Source organism: Phyllobates terribilis, unplaced genomic scaffold, assembly GCF_046119375.1.
Source record: "Phyllobates terribilis strain yellow unplaced genomic scaffold, ASM4611937v1 Scaffold_2__4_contigs__length_985480577, whole genome shotgun sequence".
NCBI lineage: Eukaryota > Metazoa > Chordata > Amphibia > Anura > Dendrobatidae > Phyllobates > Phyllobates terribilis.
Window position 1 is genome coordinate 199255923 of NW_027362762.1, and position 23589 is coordinate 199279511.

The following is a 23589-nucleotide window of genomic DNA, read 5'->3' on the forward strand; positions in this document are numbered from 1 at the left end:
ATTAGTGGTTCCTTATATAGGTATAGTCTAATTTGTATAGCAGCTGCGAGGGAATTCATTATTCGTGGAACCCTAGTATTACTCATGTACCAGTTTTACATTTAAAGCATTCTCCCAAAATAGGCCCCGATTCATTAAGACCGGCGTTGTTCACGTCAGTATTGATGAAGGGTAATGTTGAAGTCAGACACTCCTGATTCATTTCAGAGGCACATGTCTGAATCATGTGTCTCAAAAGTGTTGTGCTCCTCTGTGCAATTTGCTACAAATCTTACTCCAGTCAGGTGCTGGAGTAAGATTTCTGCCACAGCTCATCATGAATTTGGCAAACTGTGGTGTCACGCCCCCGACTCGGCTCTGCAAAAACGGATGTGACAATACCAAAGTTGCAAATTTTTTGTACATCTCCATGTTGTGCAAAAATTTTACAATTTTTCGAAGCGATTTATGCCAGAATTGTGGTGTAATTGCTTTGATGAATCCGGGCCATAGTCTTTTTATTAAATTGCTTATATTACAAATTGGAATAGTCCAGGAGTCTGGAAATGCTCGTATATAATCCATACTGTAATTAGAGGGAATGCATTGGTACAGTACAGACCAAAAGTTTGGACACACCTTCTCATTTAAAGATTTTTCTGTATTTTCATGACTATGAAAATTGTACATTCACACTGAAGCCATCAAAACTATGAATTAACACATGTGGAATTATATACTTAACAAAAAAGTGTGAAACAACTGAAAATATGTCTTATATTCTAGGTTCTTCAAAGTAGCCACCTTTTGCTTTGATGACTGCTTTGCACACTCTTGGCATTCTCTTGATGAGCTTCAAGAGGTAGTCACCGGAAATGGTTTTCACTTCACAGGTGTGCCCTGTCAGGTTTAATAAGTGGGATTTCTTGCCTTATAAATGGGGTTGGGACCATTAGTTGTGTTGTGCAGAAGTCTGGGGGATACACAGCTGATAGTCCTACTGAATAGACTGCTAGCATTTGTATTATGGCAAGAAAAAAGCAGCTAAGTAAAGAAAAACGAGTGGCCATCATTACTTTAAGAAATGAAGGTCAGTCAGTCCGAAAAATTGGGCAAACTTTGAAAATGTCCCCAAGTGCAGTTGCAAAAACCATCAAGCGCTACAAAGAAACTGGCTCACATGAGGACCGCCCCAGGAAAGGAAGACCAAGAGTCACCTCTGCTTCTGAGGATAAGTTTATCCGAGTCACCAGCCTCAGAAATCGCAGGTTAACAGCAGCTCAGATTAGAGACCAGGTCAATGCCACACAGAGTTCTAGCAGCAGACACATCTCTTCAACAACTGTTATGAGGAGACTTTGTGCAGCAGGCCTTCATGGTAAAATAGCTGCTAGGAAACCACTGCTAAGGACAGGCAACAAGCAGAAGAGACTTGTTTGGGCTAAAGAACACAAGGAATGGACATTAGTGGAAATCTGTGCTTTGGTCTGATGAGTCCAAATTTGAGATCTCTGGTTCCAACCACCGAGTCTTTGTGCGATGCAGAAAAGGTGAACGGATGGACTCTACATGCCTGGTTCCCACGGTTAAGCATGGAGGAGGAGGTGTGATGGTGTGGGGGTGCATTGCTGGTGATACTGTTGGGGATTTATTCAAAATTGAAGGCATACTGAACCAGCATGGCTACCACAGCATCTTGCAGCGGCATGCTATTCCATCCGGTTTGCGTTTAGTTGGACCATCATTTATTTTTCAACAGGACAATGACCCCAAACACACCTCCAGGCTGTGTAAGGGCTATTTAACCAAGAAGGAGAGTGATGGGGTGCTACGCCAGATGACCTGGCCTCCACAGTCACCAGACCTGAACCCAATTGGGATGGTTTGGGGTGAGCTGGACTGCAGAGTGAAGGCAAAAGGGCCAACAAGTGCTAAGCATCTCTGGGAACTCCTTCAAGATTGTTGGAAGACCATTTCCGGTGACTACCTCTTGAAGCTCATCAAGAGAATGCCAAGAGTGTGCAAAGCAGTCATCAAAGCAAAAGGGGGCTACTTTGAAGAACCTAGAATATAAGACATATTTTCAGTTGTTTCACACTTTTTTGTTAAGTATATAATTCCACATGTGTTAATTCATAGTTTTGATGCCTTCAGTGTGAATGTACAATTTTCATAGTCATGAAAATACAGAAAAATCTTTAAATGAGAAGGTGTGTCCAAAGTTTTGGTCTGTACTGTATATATACACTTCTCAACATTAAAACTGCAACACTAAGAAGGAAAAGTCATGGAGTTGTGGAAATTACAAGATTGATAGACAATGTTAATAATATGCAAATGATGAAAAGATGGAAGCAAAATTTTGAAAACATCTCAATTTATTCTGTATTAATTATGAGTGCCACCTGCAGAAGTACACGCACTTACATGGCATGGCATGCTATCAATGAGGTTATTAATGGCTGTTTGAGGAATGTTCTGCCATTCTGAACTTGGGCACACAAATCATCAAGTTCCACTGCTCGCAGCTTCCTTTCCAATTGCCAATAAATGATGTCACAGATGTGCTTGGTGGGAGACAATTCTGGAACTGCTGGAGGCTAAGGTAGTATGTTTAAGCCACACAGGCTGCTCACAGTAGCACAGCAACAAGAGGCCTCACATTCTCATGTTGAAAACGGTTCCTGGGACACTTTCACATTCCCTTGTGAATGCCTCTTCACGGTGTGGCCCACATGGTGTCCCGACCAATCTCTGGCTATCATTGTATCCAAAAGTAGGACTCATTGTTGTAGAGGAAAGGCTTCCATTGCTGTCTTGCTCTGCACCATGATGGTCTTTGAGGTGGTGTGAGGTCAATGAAATACTTGTGTCTAGACATCTGACTCATAGCCCAATGTCGTACAAAGACTTTCTGATGGTTTAGGTAGACACAATGTGACACCTTATGCTTGGTATGTGACGTTTTAATTTCACTTGCAGTACAGAGTAGATCAGTACACACTTCTAAAGAGACCACGTGAGCAACACCATGAAGAGGCATTCACAAAGGAATTCACACTAGTCCTACTTTTAGGATTATGGTGTGGGGTGGCATAATGTATGGAAGTCGGACCCCACTAGTCTTCATTCCATGTACACTAACAGCCCAGCGTTACAATGATTTAGACTAAGCGAACCAGTGGTATGGCCATTTCTCCAAAGTGTCCCAGGAGCCGACTTTCAACACATCAACGATGATCTAAATAAATTCAATATTTGGTGTGACCCTTTGACTTCAAAACAGAATCTAAGTATACTTGCACACAGTTTTTGATGGAGCTCAGCAGAGTGGTTGTTGCCATCTAGGAGATCTAACCACAGATCTTTTGTGGATGCAAGCTTGCCAAATCCTTTAGTCTTTTCACATAATCCCAGACAAACTCAATGATGTTGAGATCAGGGCTCAGTGGAGGCTATATAATAACTTCCAAAACTTTTTGTTGTTCTTTATGCGGAAGATAGTTCTTAATGACATTGGCTGCATGTTTGGGATTGCTGTCCTGCTGTAGAATAAATTTGGAGCACGGTGTTGGGATGTGAGCACAACCCCCATCTGTGGACGTCGGGCCCTCATACCACCCTCATGGAGTCGGTGTCTAACCATTTGTGCAGACAAATGCACATTTGTGGCCTGCTGGAGGTCATTTTGCAGGGCTTTGGCAGTGTTCCTCCTGTTTCTCCTTGCACAAAGGCGGAGGTAGCGGTCCTGCTGCTAGGTTGTTGCCCTCCTACGGCCCCCTCCACGTCTCCTGGTGTACTGGCCTGTCTCCTGGTAGCGCTTCCAGCCTCTGGACACTACGCTGACAGACACAGCAAACCTTCTTGCCACAGCTTGTATTGATGTGCCATCCTGGATGAGCTTCACTACCTGAGCAACTTCTGTGGGTTGTAGAGTCCGTCTCATGCTACCACGAGTGTGAAAGCACAACCAACATTCAAAAGTGACCAAAACATCAGCCAGAAAGCATTGGTACTGAGATGTGGTCTGTGGTCCCCACCTGCAGAACCACTCCTTTATTGAGTGTGTCTTGATAATTGCCAATAATTTCCATCTATTGTCTATTCCATTTGCACAACAGCATGTGAAATTGATTGTCAATCAGTGTTGCTTCCTAAGTGGACAGTTTGATTTCACAGAAGTTTGATTTACTTGGAGTTATATTCTGTTGTTTAAGTGTTCCCTTTATTTTTTTGAGCAGTATATATATATATATATATATATATATATATATATATATATATATGTTCATTATACTTTTACAGAGAATAATATGATTTATATGATGGTTTCTTTAATATACTGTATTATTGTAAGGTACTAATAATATACCTATTCTTTAAGTGAGACTGAATAATTTTGTAGTTTAGTAGACATATACTTTTGGTGAACTTTTGGAGTTTGTGAATGCTGAGTTTTGCAATGATTTTATGCCACTTTATTTTTTATTTATTAATTTATTTTACTCATTAATTCCACAGCACTTTACAGACATTACCACTTCTACTATATAATCTTACCAAGTTGCTATGTAAATACATTTATTTTTTAAATGGAATCTGTCAGCAGGCTTTTGCTATGTAATCTCGGACAGCAGAATATAGAGGTTGAAACACAGAATTCAGGGATGTGTCACTTGTCAAGCTGTGTTCTGTTGTTTATTTACTGTGAAGGTTTTACATTTGATAAGCAACTCACTGTTAATAGGCGTTGTACAGGGAGAGCCTAGTGTGAGTGGGGTTAGCTTTCTTAGCTCTGCTTCATTCTACATCTAAACACAGAAAGGGAAGACTGTGGATAATCCGCGCTGCTGGTAATCAATGTGATGAATCCAGGTCTAAACAAGTGTTATTTGCGGTTTCTTTATTTAGCCAACGCATTTTGAACTACTACAGATTTCTTCATTAGTACAAAAACCATAGCATGCAGCACAATACAGATACATTTATAGCAGTAAGAATTCAAATATTGGCACCAATTGGAACATGATATGTTAAAGTTCATCACAGTTGACCAGATGACGATTACTACAAACCAAGAGTAAACTCTAGGTTTTGAAATGGAACAAAATAGGAATATTTAGATTAAATTAGACACACATATATCATTTATTGAATATAAAAGTCATATGTTTAATCATTTTTCATCTCTTTCACCGAGACATTTTTTATCTGGATCACCATCTCGCACCGTGATGCCCTAGGAATGGTACAGCATACTTATCGTATAGTTATAATCCATCTCATACACTTTATTTTATTCTTTATTTTTTCCTTTTCTTTTCATTTTTATTGATACAACTTTTAATTAATTTTTGGGAATATATATTATGACAGAAATGTTTTAAACATAAACTTAATATGTTTCTAAATATTCCTGTTTTTTCCAGTTAAGAACCTAGAGTTTACTCTTGGTTTGTAGTAATTGTCATCTCATCAACTGTCATGAACTTTGACACATCATGTGTCCAATTGGTGCCAATATTTGAGTTCTTAATGCTTTAAATGTATCTGTATTGTGCTGCATGCTATGTTTTTTTGTCCTGATGAAGAAGTCTGTAGTACTTTGAAACGCGTTGACTAAATAAAGAAACCGCAAATACCACTTGTGTAGACCTGGATTCATCACATCGATTACCAGCAGTGCGGATTATCCACAATCTTCCCCTCCTGTGGTTTTTTGGCCTGAGGACACGTTGGACCTGCAGCAGCTGGATTTCTATGCCTTAAAAATGTTGTATATACACAACTATACCAGGATAGCATAACCTTAACGCTTTTTATTTTTCTCTCGGATCAGACCCTATTGTGTTGTTTTTGCGCCTCAATTTTTTCCTCATTCTACATTCAAAAGCTCTGATTGTGTCAGAACGGCTGCACCCAGCACACTGAGTGATAAATCGTTGGATTCAGGGTCTCTTTTCCTACATTATACTGCTCTCAGATGAGGTAGCAAAAACCTGCTGACAGATTACCTTTAAATATGTTGTAAAACTGAATTGTAAGTCGTAGTTGAGCCAAGTATTTTTTGACATTGACCATACCTCTTTTCAGGATAGCACTGTCGTGTGGTACTTTGCCCCCGGTCTCCAAAGTGGAACAATTCCAGCGCTGTCCTTTCAACTGGTGCTGACATTCATGGATAGCTATTTGAATTCCCTGTAGAGCTGAAGCTGTCACATCAGGGCTGCGCACACAAAGTCCAAGCTGGCGTTTACTTAAGCCAGGTAATGTCAAACAGACAGTGTTTGGAGTCAGGATGGGATCATTGGGCAACTTTAAACCCAAAATATCATTGCACAGTCCTCTGGAAAGAGAAAATAGAAGTCAAAGATTGCATGGTAAGAAGGATATACAAGAAGTAGTGGAGAGCAAAAAAATGCAACTCTCCAATAATGATCAATCTATAGTAGATTTTAACATAACAGCATAGAATATGATGAACATGTAGTAAGATTTTATGCAAATAGTCAGAAATTTTACAAACTCTGTTATTATTAAATATTTTTCTACCTATATTCTGTGATTAGGTTTAATGGGTTATCCAAGATTATATTGTATAATTTTTTTTTTACTACGGGCCTAAGAACTAGCAGGCAGGTCGTTGTGCCCAGCTCCGATGTCTGCTAGCACAGAGCGGTCACAGACCACTCCTACCAGCGATTCAGCGGCACGCCCCCTCGACAGAGCGGCCCAGAAGAAGAAGAGCTGCTCTGTTGATGTAAAGCAGCTGAATTGCCGACAGGAGCGGTGAGCGACCGCTCTGAGCCGACCCTGGGTAGAACAGGCAGGTAGCTGCCCCTGTTAGCAGCTGTCTGTTAGTTTTTAGGCCCATAGTAAAAAATATATAATAGTCCTGGACAAACCCTTTAAGCTTTATGAAATCCGGAGTATAGATTGTATTGAACTGGCTGTAACAATATGATGACCAAAATGTAAAGAGGTTCTACTGGAATATAAAAAATAACTAAAGAAAACATAACTATAAATACATTCCTAAATACTTTTAATTAGTAAATCACAACCATTTTGTCTACGGAGATAACATTTTTTACAGTAGGACATTAAAATGACCACTGTTTTGTTACACTAATAAAAACCTTTCAGGTGCCTGTAAATATGTGTAGTAGAAAGATCTGATCCTGAGACACGGAGATAACCTATACCATTTCCGCTCAAGCTATCTACAAGTCACAGCAGCCTCTCAGCATGTAGACAGGGTGGACCACAGTGTGAGAAGCTTCTCCTTACTTCAGCGCTCTTCTTATAGACAGGGTGGACCACAGTGTGAGCAGCTTCTCCTTACTTCAGCACTCCTCTTATAGACAGGATGGATCACAGCGTGAGCAGCTTCTTCTTACCACTCCTGGTATCAACAGAGTGGACAGCAGTGTGTGCAGCTTCTTCTTACCTCTGCACTCCTGGTATCAACAGGGCAGACAGCAGTATGAACAGTTTCTTCTTACCTAGCTCCTCTGGTATCTCCAGTTTTAGGTTAGATACACAATGTGTACAGCAGTGTGAGCAGCTTCTTCTTACCTCAGCACCCCTTTTATCTCCAGTATTAGATAGGATACAAATGGTGGACAGTAGTGTGAAGCACCGCTGGTTTCTCCAGTGATAGATACAATGGACAGGTGGACAACAATGTGAACTGCCTCTTCTTATTCTCTGCATCAATGGTAAGTCCCTTATTAGTTCAGAAAGGCAGTGTGGACAGCAGTGTGAGCAGCCTCTCGTTACCTCACTACTCCTGGTAACTCCAATATTAGATCATAATATCCATCCGATCACGTCTTCCTACATATGAAAGGAGGGCACTGCTTTTCCCAACAGGCACCTCTCCTAATAATTTAGGACATGTTTTTGTCAGTGTAACAAGATGATGACCATATTAATTACATGGTGATTACCTCTGTAGATGAAATGTGTGATTTGAAAGCTATAGGTATTTAGATATTTATTTATAACTATATACAAATAGGATAGGTTTCTGAGGTTTCATTTTAGCATGTTTTAGGGTTTTTTTTTTCCAATAAAGAACAATTTCTAATTATTTCCTGTTGGATGTGCCGGTGGATTTCCCTTTTCTTTTTCATTTATATAAAAATACATTTCAATTAGTTATAAGTTCATTTTTTATATTCTCAGAAAACCCCTCTTACAGACTTTTGGTATTATACCAACTTACTGTATCTATCCACAGGTTAAAAGATAACTGCTGGATTGTTGGGTGTCCAATGATGATATCCCCATGGGAAACTTGTGCCTACTGATTGAATGGGTTACATGCCCCCTGACACTCTATCAAAAATCTACAGGACTAACAACGATAGCGTTTATCTATTTCTAGAACTCCAATAGAGATTAAATAGTGTCAGCGCACATACACAACCACCACTTTATTCAAACTGAGAACACAATTTCCCCTTTCAAGTGATCAGCGGGGCTCTTATTGGTCAGACAACCACTGATCCAATAATCATCTATCCTATGGATAGGTGATAACCTTTAAAAAATGGATTGTCTCTTTAACTTTGTGTACATTTAAAGAGGTTGGCTACTTTATCTTTACTTTAACAAGTGTGTTGGGAACAAGATTTTGTGGTGCTTACTAACATATTACTATTATATAATATTATATATATTGTTGATCCTGTCTTTCTCACAGACTGCACAGCTCTCATGTTCTCAAAATAGTCTTTAGCCTCCTCCAATTTTAAACAGTCTAATCATGTGCAGTGTTTTTCAATTGTAGGAGACTGATGGTCAGGTGATGGTTATATAAGAAAACAAAGTTACAGTACAGACCAAAAGTTTGGACACACCTTCTCATTTAAAGATTTTTCTGTATTTTCTTGACTATGAAAATTGTACATTCACACTGAAGGCATCAAAACTATGAATTAACACATGTGGAATTATATACTTAACAAAAAAGTGTGAAACAACTGAAAATATGTCTTATATTCTAGGTTCTTCAAAGTAGCCACCTTTTGCTTTGATGACTGCTTTGCACACTCTTGGCATTCTCTTGATGAGCTTCAAGAGGTAGTCACCGGAAATGGTCTTCCAACAATCTTGAAGGAGTTCCCAGAGATGCTTAGCACTTGTTGGCCCTTTTGCCTTCACTCTGCGGTCCAGCTCACCCCAAACCATCTCGATTGGGTTCAGGTCTGGTGACTGTGGAGGCCAGGTCATCTGGCGTAGCACCCCATCACTCTCCTTCTTGGTCAAATAGCCCTTACACAGCCTGGAGGTGTGTTTGGGGTCATTGTCCTGTTGAAAAATAAATGATGGTCCAACTAAACTCAAACTGGATGGAATAGCATGCAGCTGCAAGATGCTGTGGTAGCCATGCTGGTTCAGTATGCCTTCAATTTTGAATAAATCCCCAACAGTGTCTCCAGCAAAGCACCCCGACACCATCACACCTCCTCCTCCATGCTTCACTGTGGGAACCAGGCATGTAGAGTCCATCCGTTCACCTTTTCTGCATCGCACAAAGACACGATGGTTGGAACCAAAGATCTCAAATTTGGACTCATCAGACCAAAGCACAGATTTCCAGTGGTCTAATGTCCATTCCTTGTGTTCTTTAGCCCAAACAAGTCTCTTCTGCTTGTTGCCTGTCCTTAGCAGTGGCCTCCTAGCAGCTATTTTACCATGAAGGCCTGCTGCACAAAGTCTCCTCTTAATAGTTGTTGAAGAGATGTGTCTGCTGCTAGAACTCTATGTGGCATTGACCTGGTCTCTAATCTGAGCTGCTGTTAACCTGCGATTTTTGAGGCTGGTGACTCGGATAAACTTATCCTCAGAAGCAGAGGTGACTCTTGGTCTTCCTTTCCTGGGGCGGTACTCATGTGAGCCAGTTTCTTTGTAGCGCTTGATGGTTTTTGCAACTGCACTTGGGGACACTTTCAAAGTTTGCCCAATTTTTCAGACTAACTGATCTTCATTTCTTAAAGTAATGATGGCCACTCGCTTTTCTTTACTTAGCTGCTATTTTCTTGCCATAATACAAATTCTAACAGTCTATTCAGTAGGACTATCAGCTGTGTATCCACCAGATTTCTGCACAACACAACTGATGATCCCAACCCCATTTATAAGGCAAGAAATCCCACTTATTAAACCTGACAGGGCACACCTGTGAAGAGAAAACCATTTCCGGTGACTAGCTCTTGAAGCTCATCAAGAGAATGCCAAGAGTGTGCAAAGCAGTCATCAAAGCAAAAGGTGGCTACTTTGAAGAACCTAGAATATAAGACATATTTTCAGTTGTTTCACACTTTTTTGTTAAGTATATAATTCCACATGTGTTAATTCATAGTTTTGATGGCTTCAGTGTGAATGTACAATTTTCATAGTCATGAAAATACAGAAAAATCTTTAAATGAGAAGGTGTGTCCAAACTTTTGGTCTGTACTGTATATCCCCAACATATTTGAAAAATAAAGTTAAATTGGCCAACGGCTTTAAGTTAAAATAACTAGGTCGATCACAATAGAGCTGTAATAAGTTTAAAAAAAATTCCTTACGGTTTTCAATACCTCTGCTTGCTGTCTTTTAATAGGAACCTTGATTGATTACTTATATTAGAGGAAAAATTATCATATGGGTTCACAGCTCATTATAAGACAGAGCACCGATAAATATGCTGTAACCAGTGGTATACCGCTAATAGTGGCAGACAACACGGCCAATATGGGGGCCGAGGGTGGGGGGGTGACCCAGTGCTGACACAGGTACCCCCCTCCTGGCATCACACTTTTAACTATATCTGCATCCCTGTTTCAACGCAGCAATCGTGATGATGTCACTACATCGCACCCCCTGTGTGGAGTTTCAGAACATCCACTGCAGAGACCGGAGCAGCAGGGAATGGGGAGAGGTGAGCAGTTTACTTTTTTGTTTAAATCAATGAGTACATTGTACTCATTGGGGCAATCATGCTGTGTCGGGGCCATTCTACAGTTTGAAGGCCTCTGTGGGGGCCATTATACTGTTTGTAGGTCTATGTAGGGGGCCATTAAACTGTTTGGAGGGCTATGTGTGTGGTCATTATACTGTTTGAAGGGCTATGTTGGGGGCCATTATAGTGTTTGGAGGGCGATGTGTGAGCCATTATACTGTGTGGGGAGCAATATATATTGTGGGAGCCATTATGCAGTGTGGAGGGCTGTGTCGGTACCATCTTACTATGTAGAGGGCTGTGTAGGTGCGATCATACTGTGTGAAGGGTTGTCTGGAAAGGTGTTTGGGCCATTATATTGTATGGAGAGCTGAGTGCAGGCCATTATATTGTATGGAGGGCTGTGTGGGGGCCATCATATTGTGTGGAGGGCGATGTCAGGGCCATCATGTTGTGTGTGGGTGTCAGTGGGGGCTATCATACTGTGTTGGAGTCACTGTGGGGGCATCATCCTGTGTTGGTGTCATTGAAGGGGCATCTTACTTTGTGGGGGGGTTATTGTAGGGTCATCATACTGTGCGTGTGGAGGAATTCACTGTGGGGTATCATTGGGGGGCACTTTTATTGGCATCATTCTTAATGGGGGCCATGAAGCGGGTATCTAAGTGTGTGGATCACATAGGGTCTCAATTGGAGCAAAAATACTTTATTAGGACTGCAAAGATGTGAGATAAGCTCTTCTGTGACCCCGCCAAATATTTTAATTTTACATTTTTTTGCATACAGAAATGAAGGGTTTGTCCATTACTTTGATTTTACTGTGATATTGATGACCTTCCTCAAGATAGGTAATCAATATTAGATGATTGGGGATCCAGCACCATTTTTTTGTGAACTGTAAGCTCCCTTTATATGTGTCATTGCTCTTTCACTATAGAGTCTATAGAAGAAACTTATGTGATTAGACATACACCTATAATTTTCAAAAGAACATATCCTACCTTGGCAATCAGTTATATGTAATTTTAGAAGCGATTAAAAGATTAATTCAGATTTGAGTTTTAACAGATACACAAGAAACCATTAAGTGCAGGATAGAACCTGTCAAATGCATTGGCAATAAATAAAAATAAAAATGCAAGCCCTGAAGAAAATTACATTCCACTGAATGTTCTTTTCCATTTCTCTAGGCACTTGTTTTATTTGCTACTGTTTGGGCCCAGGCATATGCAAGTAAAGAGAGGTGTGAAGGTCACTTGGCATTGTATGAGATGTTTTAAATTCTGTTTAGAAACCAAATGTTTAAGGGAAGAGGTAGCAACAGGTGCCCCTACATTCACAGGGACGTGGCTGTAAAATGGTTAACACATGGCCTGCTCATCTTGCCCTGGGTGGGGACAGAAGAGTCGACCGCTGTCAGAAGCTCTGCGGGACGCTCCCTGCAGGGTGGGAATATATTTGTCTTCACTTTGGAACTAGGGATCAGCAATTTCTCTTGTGCTGTAGGAGGGGCAGGAAAACAGAACTCCGAGCCAAGGGACCAAATGACAGATCAAAACATGCCCATGCTGAAGGGAAAATAATTCATGTTTTATAACCATAGTAATAAAAGCAACTTTTCTCAAATTAGGAAGTGAAGATGTTTTAAAACATACAAAGAGATACATAATGAATGTGAATGTTAACAAATGCAGACAAAATGATCCATAACACAAAGTGAAAGGTGCTTTATAAACCAATGTATGTCTGAATACAACTCCATCAAAGGGTTATATTCCAAGCATTAAGTGGAAAAAAAGAATCTTCCAAAATCTGTTTACTTTTAAACTGATGGGTGACATCAGGGATGCTCATTGCAAATGTAACTACAGGATAATCCATCATTGTTTAAGCGTTCTCCCACCAGCAACTCATAAATGATGTAGTTGCATTGTCATGCAAAAGTGCCAGTTGGTTGGAGACAAAATGAGAATGAATGCATATCATATAACATATCTGTAGAACCCCGAGGACTCGGCTGCTACAGGGGTATTGCACCTCAGACCAGAGGTGTGGTATTCCACTCCCGGGTAAGGATGGAGTGTGGAACTGGGCTCAGATAGCTGCATGCACTACACTCACCCCAGATCAACGGTACTCCCACCAGATAGATGTGCAGGTACGACAGCTTCTGTCCCTGGCTGGAGTGGGGAGGGGGGAGGAACATCCCAGTGGTGTAGGAGCAGACAGGGGAGGGACTCTGGGCATAGGTAGGAGCCCATTGGGTGCTTGTCACCTGGGCTCAGGTGTCAGAGGGAGTATATAAGGTGGGCACCATCTGAGGACAGGGTCCTGTTCAGAGGAGAGTCTGTGCAGAGAGGAGCTCAGCCAGAGAGGGCTGACAGGGAGCTGTGGCTCCGTCTGGGCCCAGCTCCAGAGCCAGGCCTGAAGCAGAGAGAGAGAGAAGGAAAAAGGAGGAAGAAGAGAGACGCAAGGAAAGGCCCAGAGACGAAAGCATAGAGGGAACCCTGAGATCCCACGAGAGAACGGAAACGGGTGAAGGGTTGGCAGAACAGGGTACCGGATCCCAAACTGGTGGAGGCCAATTATCCTTAGCCAGGAACCGGAGGTCGTGGACAAGTTTTGGCGCGACCCCTCGCCATATCCACCAGGAAGGCATACCATGTATAGGGTCAGGGAAGCCGGGAAAGGTTTCACCACCAGAAGGCCCGAGGGAGCTGGACAAAGGTGGATCCCTGGTGGGGACGGCCAGTAGGAAGGAAGAGAGGGGAGCTCAGGACCACGCTCTGGAACTGCCTGGGAGTTGGCCGAGTCCCTGACCTGGTGGACGCAGCACGACTCGGGTGGTCCTACTGTGCACGGGCGACCTGGTAAAGAACTGTGAGTAAAGCTTTTGAAACTGCACTTCAAGCCTCCGTGTTTCGTCGTCGCACCTGCACCATCAGTACTGGGACACCCGCACCATCACTCCCATTGTCATCTCTAACATAGCTGCCCTGAGGCCATACCCCTCCCGTTGGGGGTTATACCATCCACGCTGCACATCCGAACCACCGGCCTCAGCGGACTGCCCTGCAGCGGCGGCTTCATAGCCGCATTCAACGGGTGGCGTAGTCGGACACTAATACCATCAAATCAATAGCGCCACTTAGTTTGACCACCCTGGGCACGGACCGGGTCACCGCCACGAGGATTACTACCCCTATCTGATCTGGCTCCGGGTATTCCCCGCGTGCGCAACGCTACACAAACATGGCCCAGGGGGCGCGTCATATCTATAACAGGTAAGTGCATTTGTGGCACCCCTGAGGGTTCGGTCGCCACAGAGGTACTGCATCTCAACCAGAGGTGTGGTATCTCACTCTCAGGTAAGGAAGGAGTACAGCTCAGGACCCTAACACCTGCATCCAACACATACCCGCAGTGGGGGTAGGGCGAGATTGCTCCTAAGGGAGAGCACAGTCCCGGGTCCCTAGCTGGGGGGCAGGAACTATGTAGTGGGTGTGGGTGGAGGAAGTAGCTTAGGGGAGCACATGAGAGGAAGGTATAAATAGAGAAGCCATCTTGTTTAGTGAGATCAGAACAGTGAGCAGAGAGAGAGAACAGTCTACAGTGAGAGGAGTGGAGCAGGGCTCTGCAGGAGCTCTGCTCAGGCAGAGGGCCTGAGGAGAGGCCCAGGACTGAAGAAAGAGGAGAGGGAGCAGGAAGGGCTCCAGGAACGGAAGAAGGGACCCCAGGGGTACGGGCAGTGCTGGAAGCCACCCATACGCCCGAATCCACAGGGAGGTGGAGGGGTCAGGCCACACAAAGGGGACCGGTCCCTCAACTAGCAGAGAACTTTATGACTCAACTAGAAACCAGAGGCTGCAGTAATTCAAGTCCTGCAGCCAACAGTCCATATCAGTCTCACCAAGAAGGTAGCTATAGAGGACCCAGGGGACGAAACAGACGTCGCCCGACAAGGCCCGCAGGTACCGGATTGGAACACTTGGTATGAGGTGCAGGGAGACGGCCAGAGAGAGGACACAGAAGGGGGTCCTGCTAAGTACTCCAGAGATACCTGAGGGTGGACCGAGCCCCTCCCTGAGTAAGCGCAGCACGACGAGGGAAGTTACTTTGGCGCCTGTAACTTGGACTGCAACAACCGTGAGTAAAGACCCTGAGGACTGCACTTCATTGTCTCTGTGATTATTGCTGCGCCATCAAACCCTGCACTACAACGTCCAGCACAACCTATTACATCTACACTGCCCTGGAGCTAAGCTCTACCTGTGGAGAGCCATACCATCCCTGCTGCAGTAACATCAGCTCCAGAGGACCTGCTCCGCAGCGGCGGCTCCCTTAGCCGCATACCACAGGTGGCGTCACGAACATTGTACATAATTCCCTTGTAAATAATTCCCTATTGAATGACCGCCCTGGGTCACGGACCGGGTCACCGCCACTGTGACATATCCCCCGGCATCTACCGGCCCGGCACCGGGTACCCCACAGCCTAGGGGGCGCGTCACATTTAGTATGAGTAATTTTATCCATTGCTAGGTATTGATGTGCAAACTGCCTCTTTAGAGAGGAAGAGGACTTGAATTCTAGTGCCATCTATTGGAAGTAGTAATCCTAAAAGTCAATATCGACTCTTTAACGAGCCTTGTCATATGACTTGGGATAAAAGCCAAACCAGAATCTCAATTTACAGACAATGTTTTTCAGTGTGTTGCCCCTCATCAGTGCAAAGCATAAGATCTGATATGGCTGTAGGAGTGTCTTCTGACTGTGATCTAAGTAGTAATGTATCTCCTTTCTCCTCATACAGCCAAATCAGATCTCATGCTTTGCACTGAAGAGGGGCAACGCCCCAAAACACAATGTCTCTAAACTGAAATTCTGGTTTGACTTTTTTTGCTCTTCATATGGCAACGCTCATTAAAGAGTCAATATTGACTTTTAGGATTGCTGCTTTCAGTAGGTGGCAATAAAGTTCAAGTCCTCTTCCTCCCTGAAGAGGAAATTAGAATATTTAATTTCCCAGAGGAGCATGACCTACAAGCCTCCTTACACTGACATGCAAGGCCAGACATGTCACTCTTCACAAGGAGAGACGTTACTCCTTAGATCCTATGTGTTGACATTAACAGAGAACTAGTTTTGTGTTGATCTGAGTTTTTCGGTCAGTAAACATGATGATGAAAGATGGTGAACAAGTAACTTTAATTTATCTGTTAGTTTTAATTCAGGACAGTTTTTCAATAGAAATAATATGTTAATAATTTTACGTGGCTCATGACAAAATATCTATAATGGTTCAGTTGGGGCACCATTGCTCTGTTTAGGAAGGTATATAAATTCCTGACATGTTGTGTATAGACTGGTGGACCAAAGCTTTCTCAAAATAGGTATCAATACCTGTGACCATATAGTGACATTGGGTTTCCAAGTTAATCACTTCAGTTCACAAAAATAATATATGTCATTCTACATATTAACAGGATGAGGCCACTCTAGGCATATGTGCACAGAGAATCAACCACTGTCTGTATGTGCTGCCTGGCAGACATATACAAGGTATGTCAAACAAGTGCCAGCACATGAGTCTTATCTGCAGATCTATGTGAGACTTTCCCTCTGTTAAAACATGTTCTATGTAGATCTTAAGTTAAGAAGTTTGCGCAATATTATTTTTGATTACAGAGAGGATACCATATAATTGTATTTATTTCACCCTCCGTGATACATGAGAACTATAAAATGCATCAAAAGACCTTAGAGCAGTAAAAACATTGGCCACCAATTCATAAAGTCCAGCATTATTCATGCCGTTCTTGAAGACAGGGCATGTCGGAGCGAGAACCGCTTGATTCATTAAGAGGCGCACATCTCCTAATGAAATATGCGCCTCCATGCGCTACTCCAAAACTCTTACTCCAGTCAGGGTCTGTGGTGAGATTTGTGGTGTAAAGTATGCCATAGCTCATCATGAATTAGAAGAGCAGGTGTCACCTGCCCTGTCCCACCCCGTTTCAACTCAGCTCCACCCATATTGTCGGAGCTGTCAAAAGTGGCATGAAAATTCCAAAACTCTCAACATTTTTGTGCAACTCTGAAAAGCTGCAAAGCTTTTGCACAACACAAAGCATTTTACACATTTCTGGAGTAATCGCTTTGATGATTCAGGGCCTTACTATATTCCCTGCAGTACTTTTTCAAAAAACGTCAAAGTGCATTTCGAGCCTGTTAGGAAACCTGCACTAAGAAGTGCATTACTTACAGTATATATTAGTAAGTGCCATGAAATCATATCCTCAGTAATTTTGTTAAAATAAAGATAAAATGGCCAACCCCTTTAATCCCTCCCATTGGCAGTCAATTTGGGCTTCCGTGACCATGTCCCATTTTTTAAATCTGACGTGTACCACTTTATGTGGAAATAACTTTGGAATACTTCTATATATGCCAGTGATTCTTGGATTGTGTTTTTTTGTGACACATCAATATGTTTTATATTTATAAAAACATCAACATTTGCCAAATATTTAGAAAAAATTTTAAACTTTGACTTTTTATGCCGTAAAACAGACAGTAGTTAATAAATAGCATTTATGTGTACTTTATCTTGCCATCATTTGTGGAATGTTTTTAATTTTTTTTAGAATTTTAGAAAAATTTTAACAGCAATTTTTTTATATTTTTCAGGAAATTTTGAAAACCTGTATTTTTAGGGACATATTCAGTAAAAATTTGTAAAAAGTGACCCCACTATAAACAACGTACCCCTTAAAGTATTCAAAATAATATTCAGGAAGTTTGTTAACTCTTTACAGTAATTAATGCAAAATATAATGAAAAAAATTAAAAAAAAATTAATTTAGTTGAATTCTATTTGACTAAAATGTCAATTTTAGTTCCAAATTTTTTCATTTTCACAAGGAATATTAGTATAAAATGAATCCCAAAATTTATTGCGCGATTGTGACCAAATGCATACTGTATGTTGTCGGTAAACTGCGGTTTGAGCAGATGGCAGTGCTTGGAAGGGAAGGAGCGCTTTAAGACTTTTGGAGGGCATATTTCGCTGGAATAGATTGCGGATGCCACGCTGCATTTGCAGAGTCCCTAAGGTTCCAAAAACAGCAAAAAAAAACCCCCAACAAATAAAACAACACCCCTCAATGAATTAATCTGGAGATGTGTTCAGCATTTTGAACACACAAGTGTTTCATAGAATTTTATAATATTGGGCCATGAAAAGTAAAAACTAAATTTTTCCACTGAAATGTTGTTTTAGCCCCACGCTTTTTTCTTTTCTAAAGGGATAAAAGTAGAAAATGAACCCAGAGGTTGGTATGCAATTTCTCTCGAGTGCAGCAATACCTTATATCTGGTCACACATTATTGTTTGGTCACATGACAGGCTTTGGTAGGGAAATGCCATTTAGCTGTTGTAGAGCAGATTACGTGGAATAATTACGGTCACCGTTTGCAGAGCCCCTAATATTCCAGGACAGCAGAGAAAAAACGAAAGTGACCCCATTTTGGAATTCATACCTCTTTGGGAATTCATCTATGCCTGTAGTGACTATTTTGAACTCACATGTGTTCTCCAGAAATAAGCACACATTAGATGTTGCACAGTGAAAATTGCAAATATGACATTTTAGTGCCCAATACATAGTATCCACCTTATGTTCCTGGAGACGAGCACCTCATTAATTGTAATGTAGGCTCTCGCCAATACATCATATCTTACTGTATATATGGATGCTAACTGTGGAATGGGCCCATTGGGTGACTCAGAAGGGAAGAGGTAAGGCATTTGGCTTTAGGAGCAAGAATTTTCCAAGATTGGATTTTGGGAGCCATATTGCTTTTCCAGAGCCTTTGCACCACCAGTAACGTGAAAACCCCCTTATATTTCCATTGAGAGTTGACGGACCTGCTTGAGTTTTATTTTTTCACAGAATGTGGTCATGGTTTCATTGTGTAACATCCCTGGCGGCGTGCTTGCATAGTGTACCACCTCCCACTATGCAAGACCGCAATCTTACCTGTCAGTCCAGCCTACAAACCATGCTCCAGTTCATGCTGTGTGTATGTGTAGCACCCCGAGGGCTCGGCTGCTACAGGGGTATTGCACCTCGAACCAGAGGTGTGGTATTCCACTCCCGGGTAAGGATGGAGTGTGGACTAGGACTCAGTAAGCTGCATGCACCACACACACCCCATTTCCGAGGGACAGCTCAACGGTGCTCCCACTAGACAGAAGTGCAGGCACGACAGCATCTGTTCCTGGCTGGAGTGGGGAGGGGGAGGAAAACCCAGTGGTGTAGGAGCAGATAGGGGTGGGTCTCTGGGCATAGGTAGGAGCCCATTGGTTGCTAGTCACCTGGGCTCGGGTGTTAGAAGGAGGTATAAAAGGTGGGCACCATCTTAGAACAGTGTTCAGTGCAGTGCAGAGAAGAAGCTAAGAGTGAGAGGAGAAGACAGGAAGCAGAGCCCCTGCATGGGCTCTGCTCTGCAGGCAGGCCTTGTCAGGAAGCTGGAGCCTGAGAGAGAGAGAAAGGAGAAGGAACAGAAAGGACAGTAAGAAAGGAAACAAGGAACAGGAACACAGAGAAAGGCCCAGAGACACGAGGACAGAAGGAACCCCATATGCCCAGGAGACACAGGGTGAAGGGTTGGCAGAACAGGGTACCGGAACCCAAATTGGTGGAGGCAACAGATTCCTCAGCCAAAGACCGGAGGTTGTGACCACATCTTGGTGCGACCCCTCACTACATCCACCAGGAAAGCATACCACATAGGGTCAGGAAAACCGGAGAGGGGTTTCGCCAACAGAAGGCCCGAGGAAGCTGGACAAAGGTGGGTCACTGGTGGGGACGGCCAGAGAAAGGAAAGGAAGGGAGTCCTGTGCCACGCTCTGGAATTGCCTGGGAGTTGGTCGAGCCCCTTGCCTGGTGGACGCAGCACAGCTTGGGCAGTCACCGCCGGTACCGAGGTGACTAGGACCAGTAAAGAACTGTGAGTAAAGCATTGGAAACTGCAACCACACGTCTCTGTGTTTCATCGCCGCACCAGCACCATTAGTACTGGGACGCTCACACCATCACTCCCATCATCCACACTAACTGCCCTGAGGCAATACTTCTCCCGTGGGGAGTTATCCCATACTCGGCTGCGCAAACTACATCAGCCTCAGCGGTCTGCAGCGCAGCGGCGGTCCCCACTGACCGCAATCCATGGGTGGCGTAGTCGGACACTTATTATAACACCAATAGACTGCCACTGGTTTGACCGCCCTGGGCACGGACCGGGTCACCGCCACGGAGGACTACAACCCCCAGCGATCCGGCTGCGGGTATCCCCCTGCACAGCACAGGCCCAGGGGGCGCGTCATATGTCTCTTGACTGACTGCTTAGGGCGGCGGCCCGGTTACTTCCTGATTCTTATAGCTGCTGTTGGCGCACCCCTAATGCGTCTCCAGCCTATTGCTGTGAGTCACTGGATATTTAAACCCCCTCCACCCAGTAGGAGGGGCCTGAGCAACACCTTCACTCAGTTAGTCTTTGCTACTGAATTGCCAGGTCCTGTCCTGTTTCTAGTCTGTTTCCGCCACTCTGGGAGCTGCATACCCAGACCTGTTACCTGTGACTTCTAGTCTGTTTCCGCCACTCTGGGGGCTGTATACCCAAGCCTGTTACCTGTGACTTCTAGTCTGTTTCCACCACTCTGGGGGCTGTATACCCAGGCTCATTCTTGTATCTCATTGCAGTAGCAGTTCCTGTCTGAACTGTATCCTAGCCTGTTACCTGTTTGTCTCTATGTCCGTACCTTCCCTTTTCCTGCAGTATCTGAACCTGCACCTAACTCCAACTCGTTGTCTCTGTACTTCTGTTTGTGAGTTTTTGTGTTCACTCGCTACTTCATATGAAGTACCGTGTGTGTATCTGGTTCAGCTTGTCCCTTTTCCCTTCCTCTGTATCTTCCTCCTGTGTTCTAACCATCCTCCTGTATTTTCCAGTGTGTTCCATGTGAACAGAGCCCTGTTCTCTCTGCCTGCACCTTCAGCCCTGTTCGGCTCTACTTGCCCACCGCTCCGGCGGCTTCCCTCTGCTCTGCCTTACCCACCGCTCCGGCGGTTTCTCTCTGCTCTGACTTGCCCACCGCTCCGGCGGTTTCTCTCTACTCTGCCTTGCTCACCGCTTCGGCGGTTTCTCTCTGCTCTGACTTGCCCACCACTCCGACGGCTTCTCTCTGCTCTGCCTTGCTCACCGCACCGGCAGTTTCTCTCTGCTCTGACTTACCCACCGCTCCGGCGGCTTTTCTCTGCTCTGACTTGTCCACTACTCCGGCAGCTTCTCTCTGCTCTGCCTTGCCCACCAATCCGGCGGTTCCGCTCTGCTCTGCCTTGTCCACCGTACCTGCGGTTTCTCTCTGCTCTGCCTTGCCCACCGCTTCGGCGGCTTCTCTCTGCTCTGCCTTGCCCACCGCACCTGCGGTTTTCGCTCCACTCTGCTTGCTCACCACACCAGCAGTTCCTCTCTGCTCTGCCTTGTCCTCCGCTCCGCCTTGTCCTCCGCTCCGGCGGTTTCGCTTTACTCTGCTTGTCTACCGCATCTGCGGCTCTGTACCTGTCTCCCAGTCTGTACTGGACCTTATCCAGCCTGCGCTCCAACCTGCTAGTACCTCCCTGTCTGCACTCCAGCCGTGCTTGCCAGTATCTCCCTGTCTGCAAACCAGCCGTGCTTGCCAGTGCCCACCTGTCTGCATACCAGCCGTGCTTGCCAGTGCCCACCTGTCTGAATACCAGCCGTACTTGCCAGTACCCACCTGTCTGCATACCAGCCGTACTTGCCAATACCCACCTGCCTGTATGCCAGTCTAACCTGCCTGTTCCTGCATTCCCCGGTGTGGGTAAACAGCTGTGACCGGGGTCTGACCTGGAGTCGCACCTGGTCCCTCTGCTCGGTTCCTCCTTGGTCCACGGAGTCGACTAAGCCGCCGTGCGACCTTGGTCGGATCGGGTTGATACTTAGTTAGGACCCTCCAGGCACTCCTCGGTTCATGGTACAGTGGGATCACTAATCACGCTCACGCCAGTCAGTCCGGGCGCGAGCGTAACACCTTGCTACTATTTGGGTTAAATTACATATTCTGATCCATTTTTATTCAATTTTTGGGAGTCAATATAAATAAACCGCAATTCTGAAATCATTGTTATTTTCACATTTTTTCACTGAGCAGTAAAGTGATAAAATGGTGTTATTTTTGGGACACTACTATTACAGTGATACCAGATCTATGTAGGTTTTATGTTTTTCCTTGCTTATTACAAACACTTTTTTACAAATAATTATTTGATCTTGCATTGCCATATTCTGAGAATTAAAATTTTGGGATTTTCTTCTGCTGACAAACCTGTATGAGGGCTTTTTTTGCAGGATGAGTTGACATTTTTATTGGTGTCATTTTTGGGTACATAATGTCATTTGATTGCTTTTTATTTTGATATTGGAAGGCAAAATGAACAAAAAACAGCACTTCAGAAATTGCTTTTCCTTCTTTATTTTTTACACCGTTCTCTGTATAGTAAAAGTGATAAGAACTTTATTCCTCAGGTCAGTATTATTACAGTGGTACTAGATTGATATAGTTTTTTATGTTTTGCTACTTCTGCATTTAGAACACTTTTTTTTGCATATAATAATTATTGAATCACCATAGTCTGAGAGCTATAACATTTTTTCCACTGTTGGCAGATTTCAGTGAGGGCTTGTTTTTTGCAGAACAAGTCGACCCCCTTCATTTTACGACTTTTTCCTATACCCTTTTATATATTTTACAACTCCCAGCCATTCCCCTATTCTAAACACTTTTCAAAAAAGATCTACAAAGTCTCTAAGGGTATGTGCCCAAGTAGCGTTTTACAACCGCATTTGATGCGGAATTTCCGCAGCGGAAACGCTTGTAAAAGGCTTGTTATTCCGCACCCCATGGTCCCCAATGAGAATCCACAAGTTCTATGCCCATGCTGTGGATTTTTCCGCAGCGTTTTTGATGCGCACAAAAATCCGCAGCATGTCAATTCATTTTGCATTTCCGCAAGCAGAATTGCCTTTTCAATGCATTAAAAACCGCAAGGCAATTTCGCATGGCGAAAACGTGCGAAAAACGCGCTATAAACGCTTGCGAAATACCGCATGCGTTTTTCCGGGAAAGGACATGCGGAAATGAAGCGCAAATTTTCCGCTTAATTTCCGCAACGTGGGCACATAGCCTAAAACACACAATACAGTTTGATGGACACCACATACAGACACCTTTTTACACAATTTGTGCCAGAATTCTGGCACATGTTTTAGTACATTTTTACCATTGAAGTTTATAGACTTACATGTATTACCTAAAATATTATAGTGATATTCCATTATTTCTGAATTTTGAAAGCAAATTTTCTACTGCAAATTTACAGCATTGAGTTAAATAAAACTTGCTTATTGAAACTGAAGAACCTGTTTAATTTATTAAGAGAGCAAGGGAATAGTCCAGCATCAAAACGTCTTCTTAAAATCAATGAGTGCTTAATTGGAAAAAATAATTAAAAACATGTACATATAAGTCACAACCCCACGGGGGAAGGTAGTAAACAGACGCCATTGTG

General features: G+C 43.5%; 1 protein-coding gene across 1 annotated transcript in view; it reads right to left on the reverse strand.

Annotated features, from left to right (window-relative positions):
• Window positions 1-23589, reverse strand: part of WNT10B (Wnt family member 10B) — a 104608-nt gene that overhangs the window by 23371 nt on the left and 57648 nt on the right. Inside the window, exon 3 of the mRNA XM_073663788.1 lies at window positions 6063-6325. Coding sequence (XP_073519889.1) covers window positions 6063-6325 — 263 coding nt within the window. The remainder of the gene's footprint in view (window positions 1-6062; window positions 6326-23589) is intronic.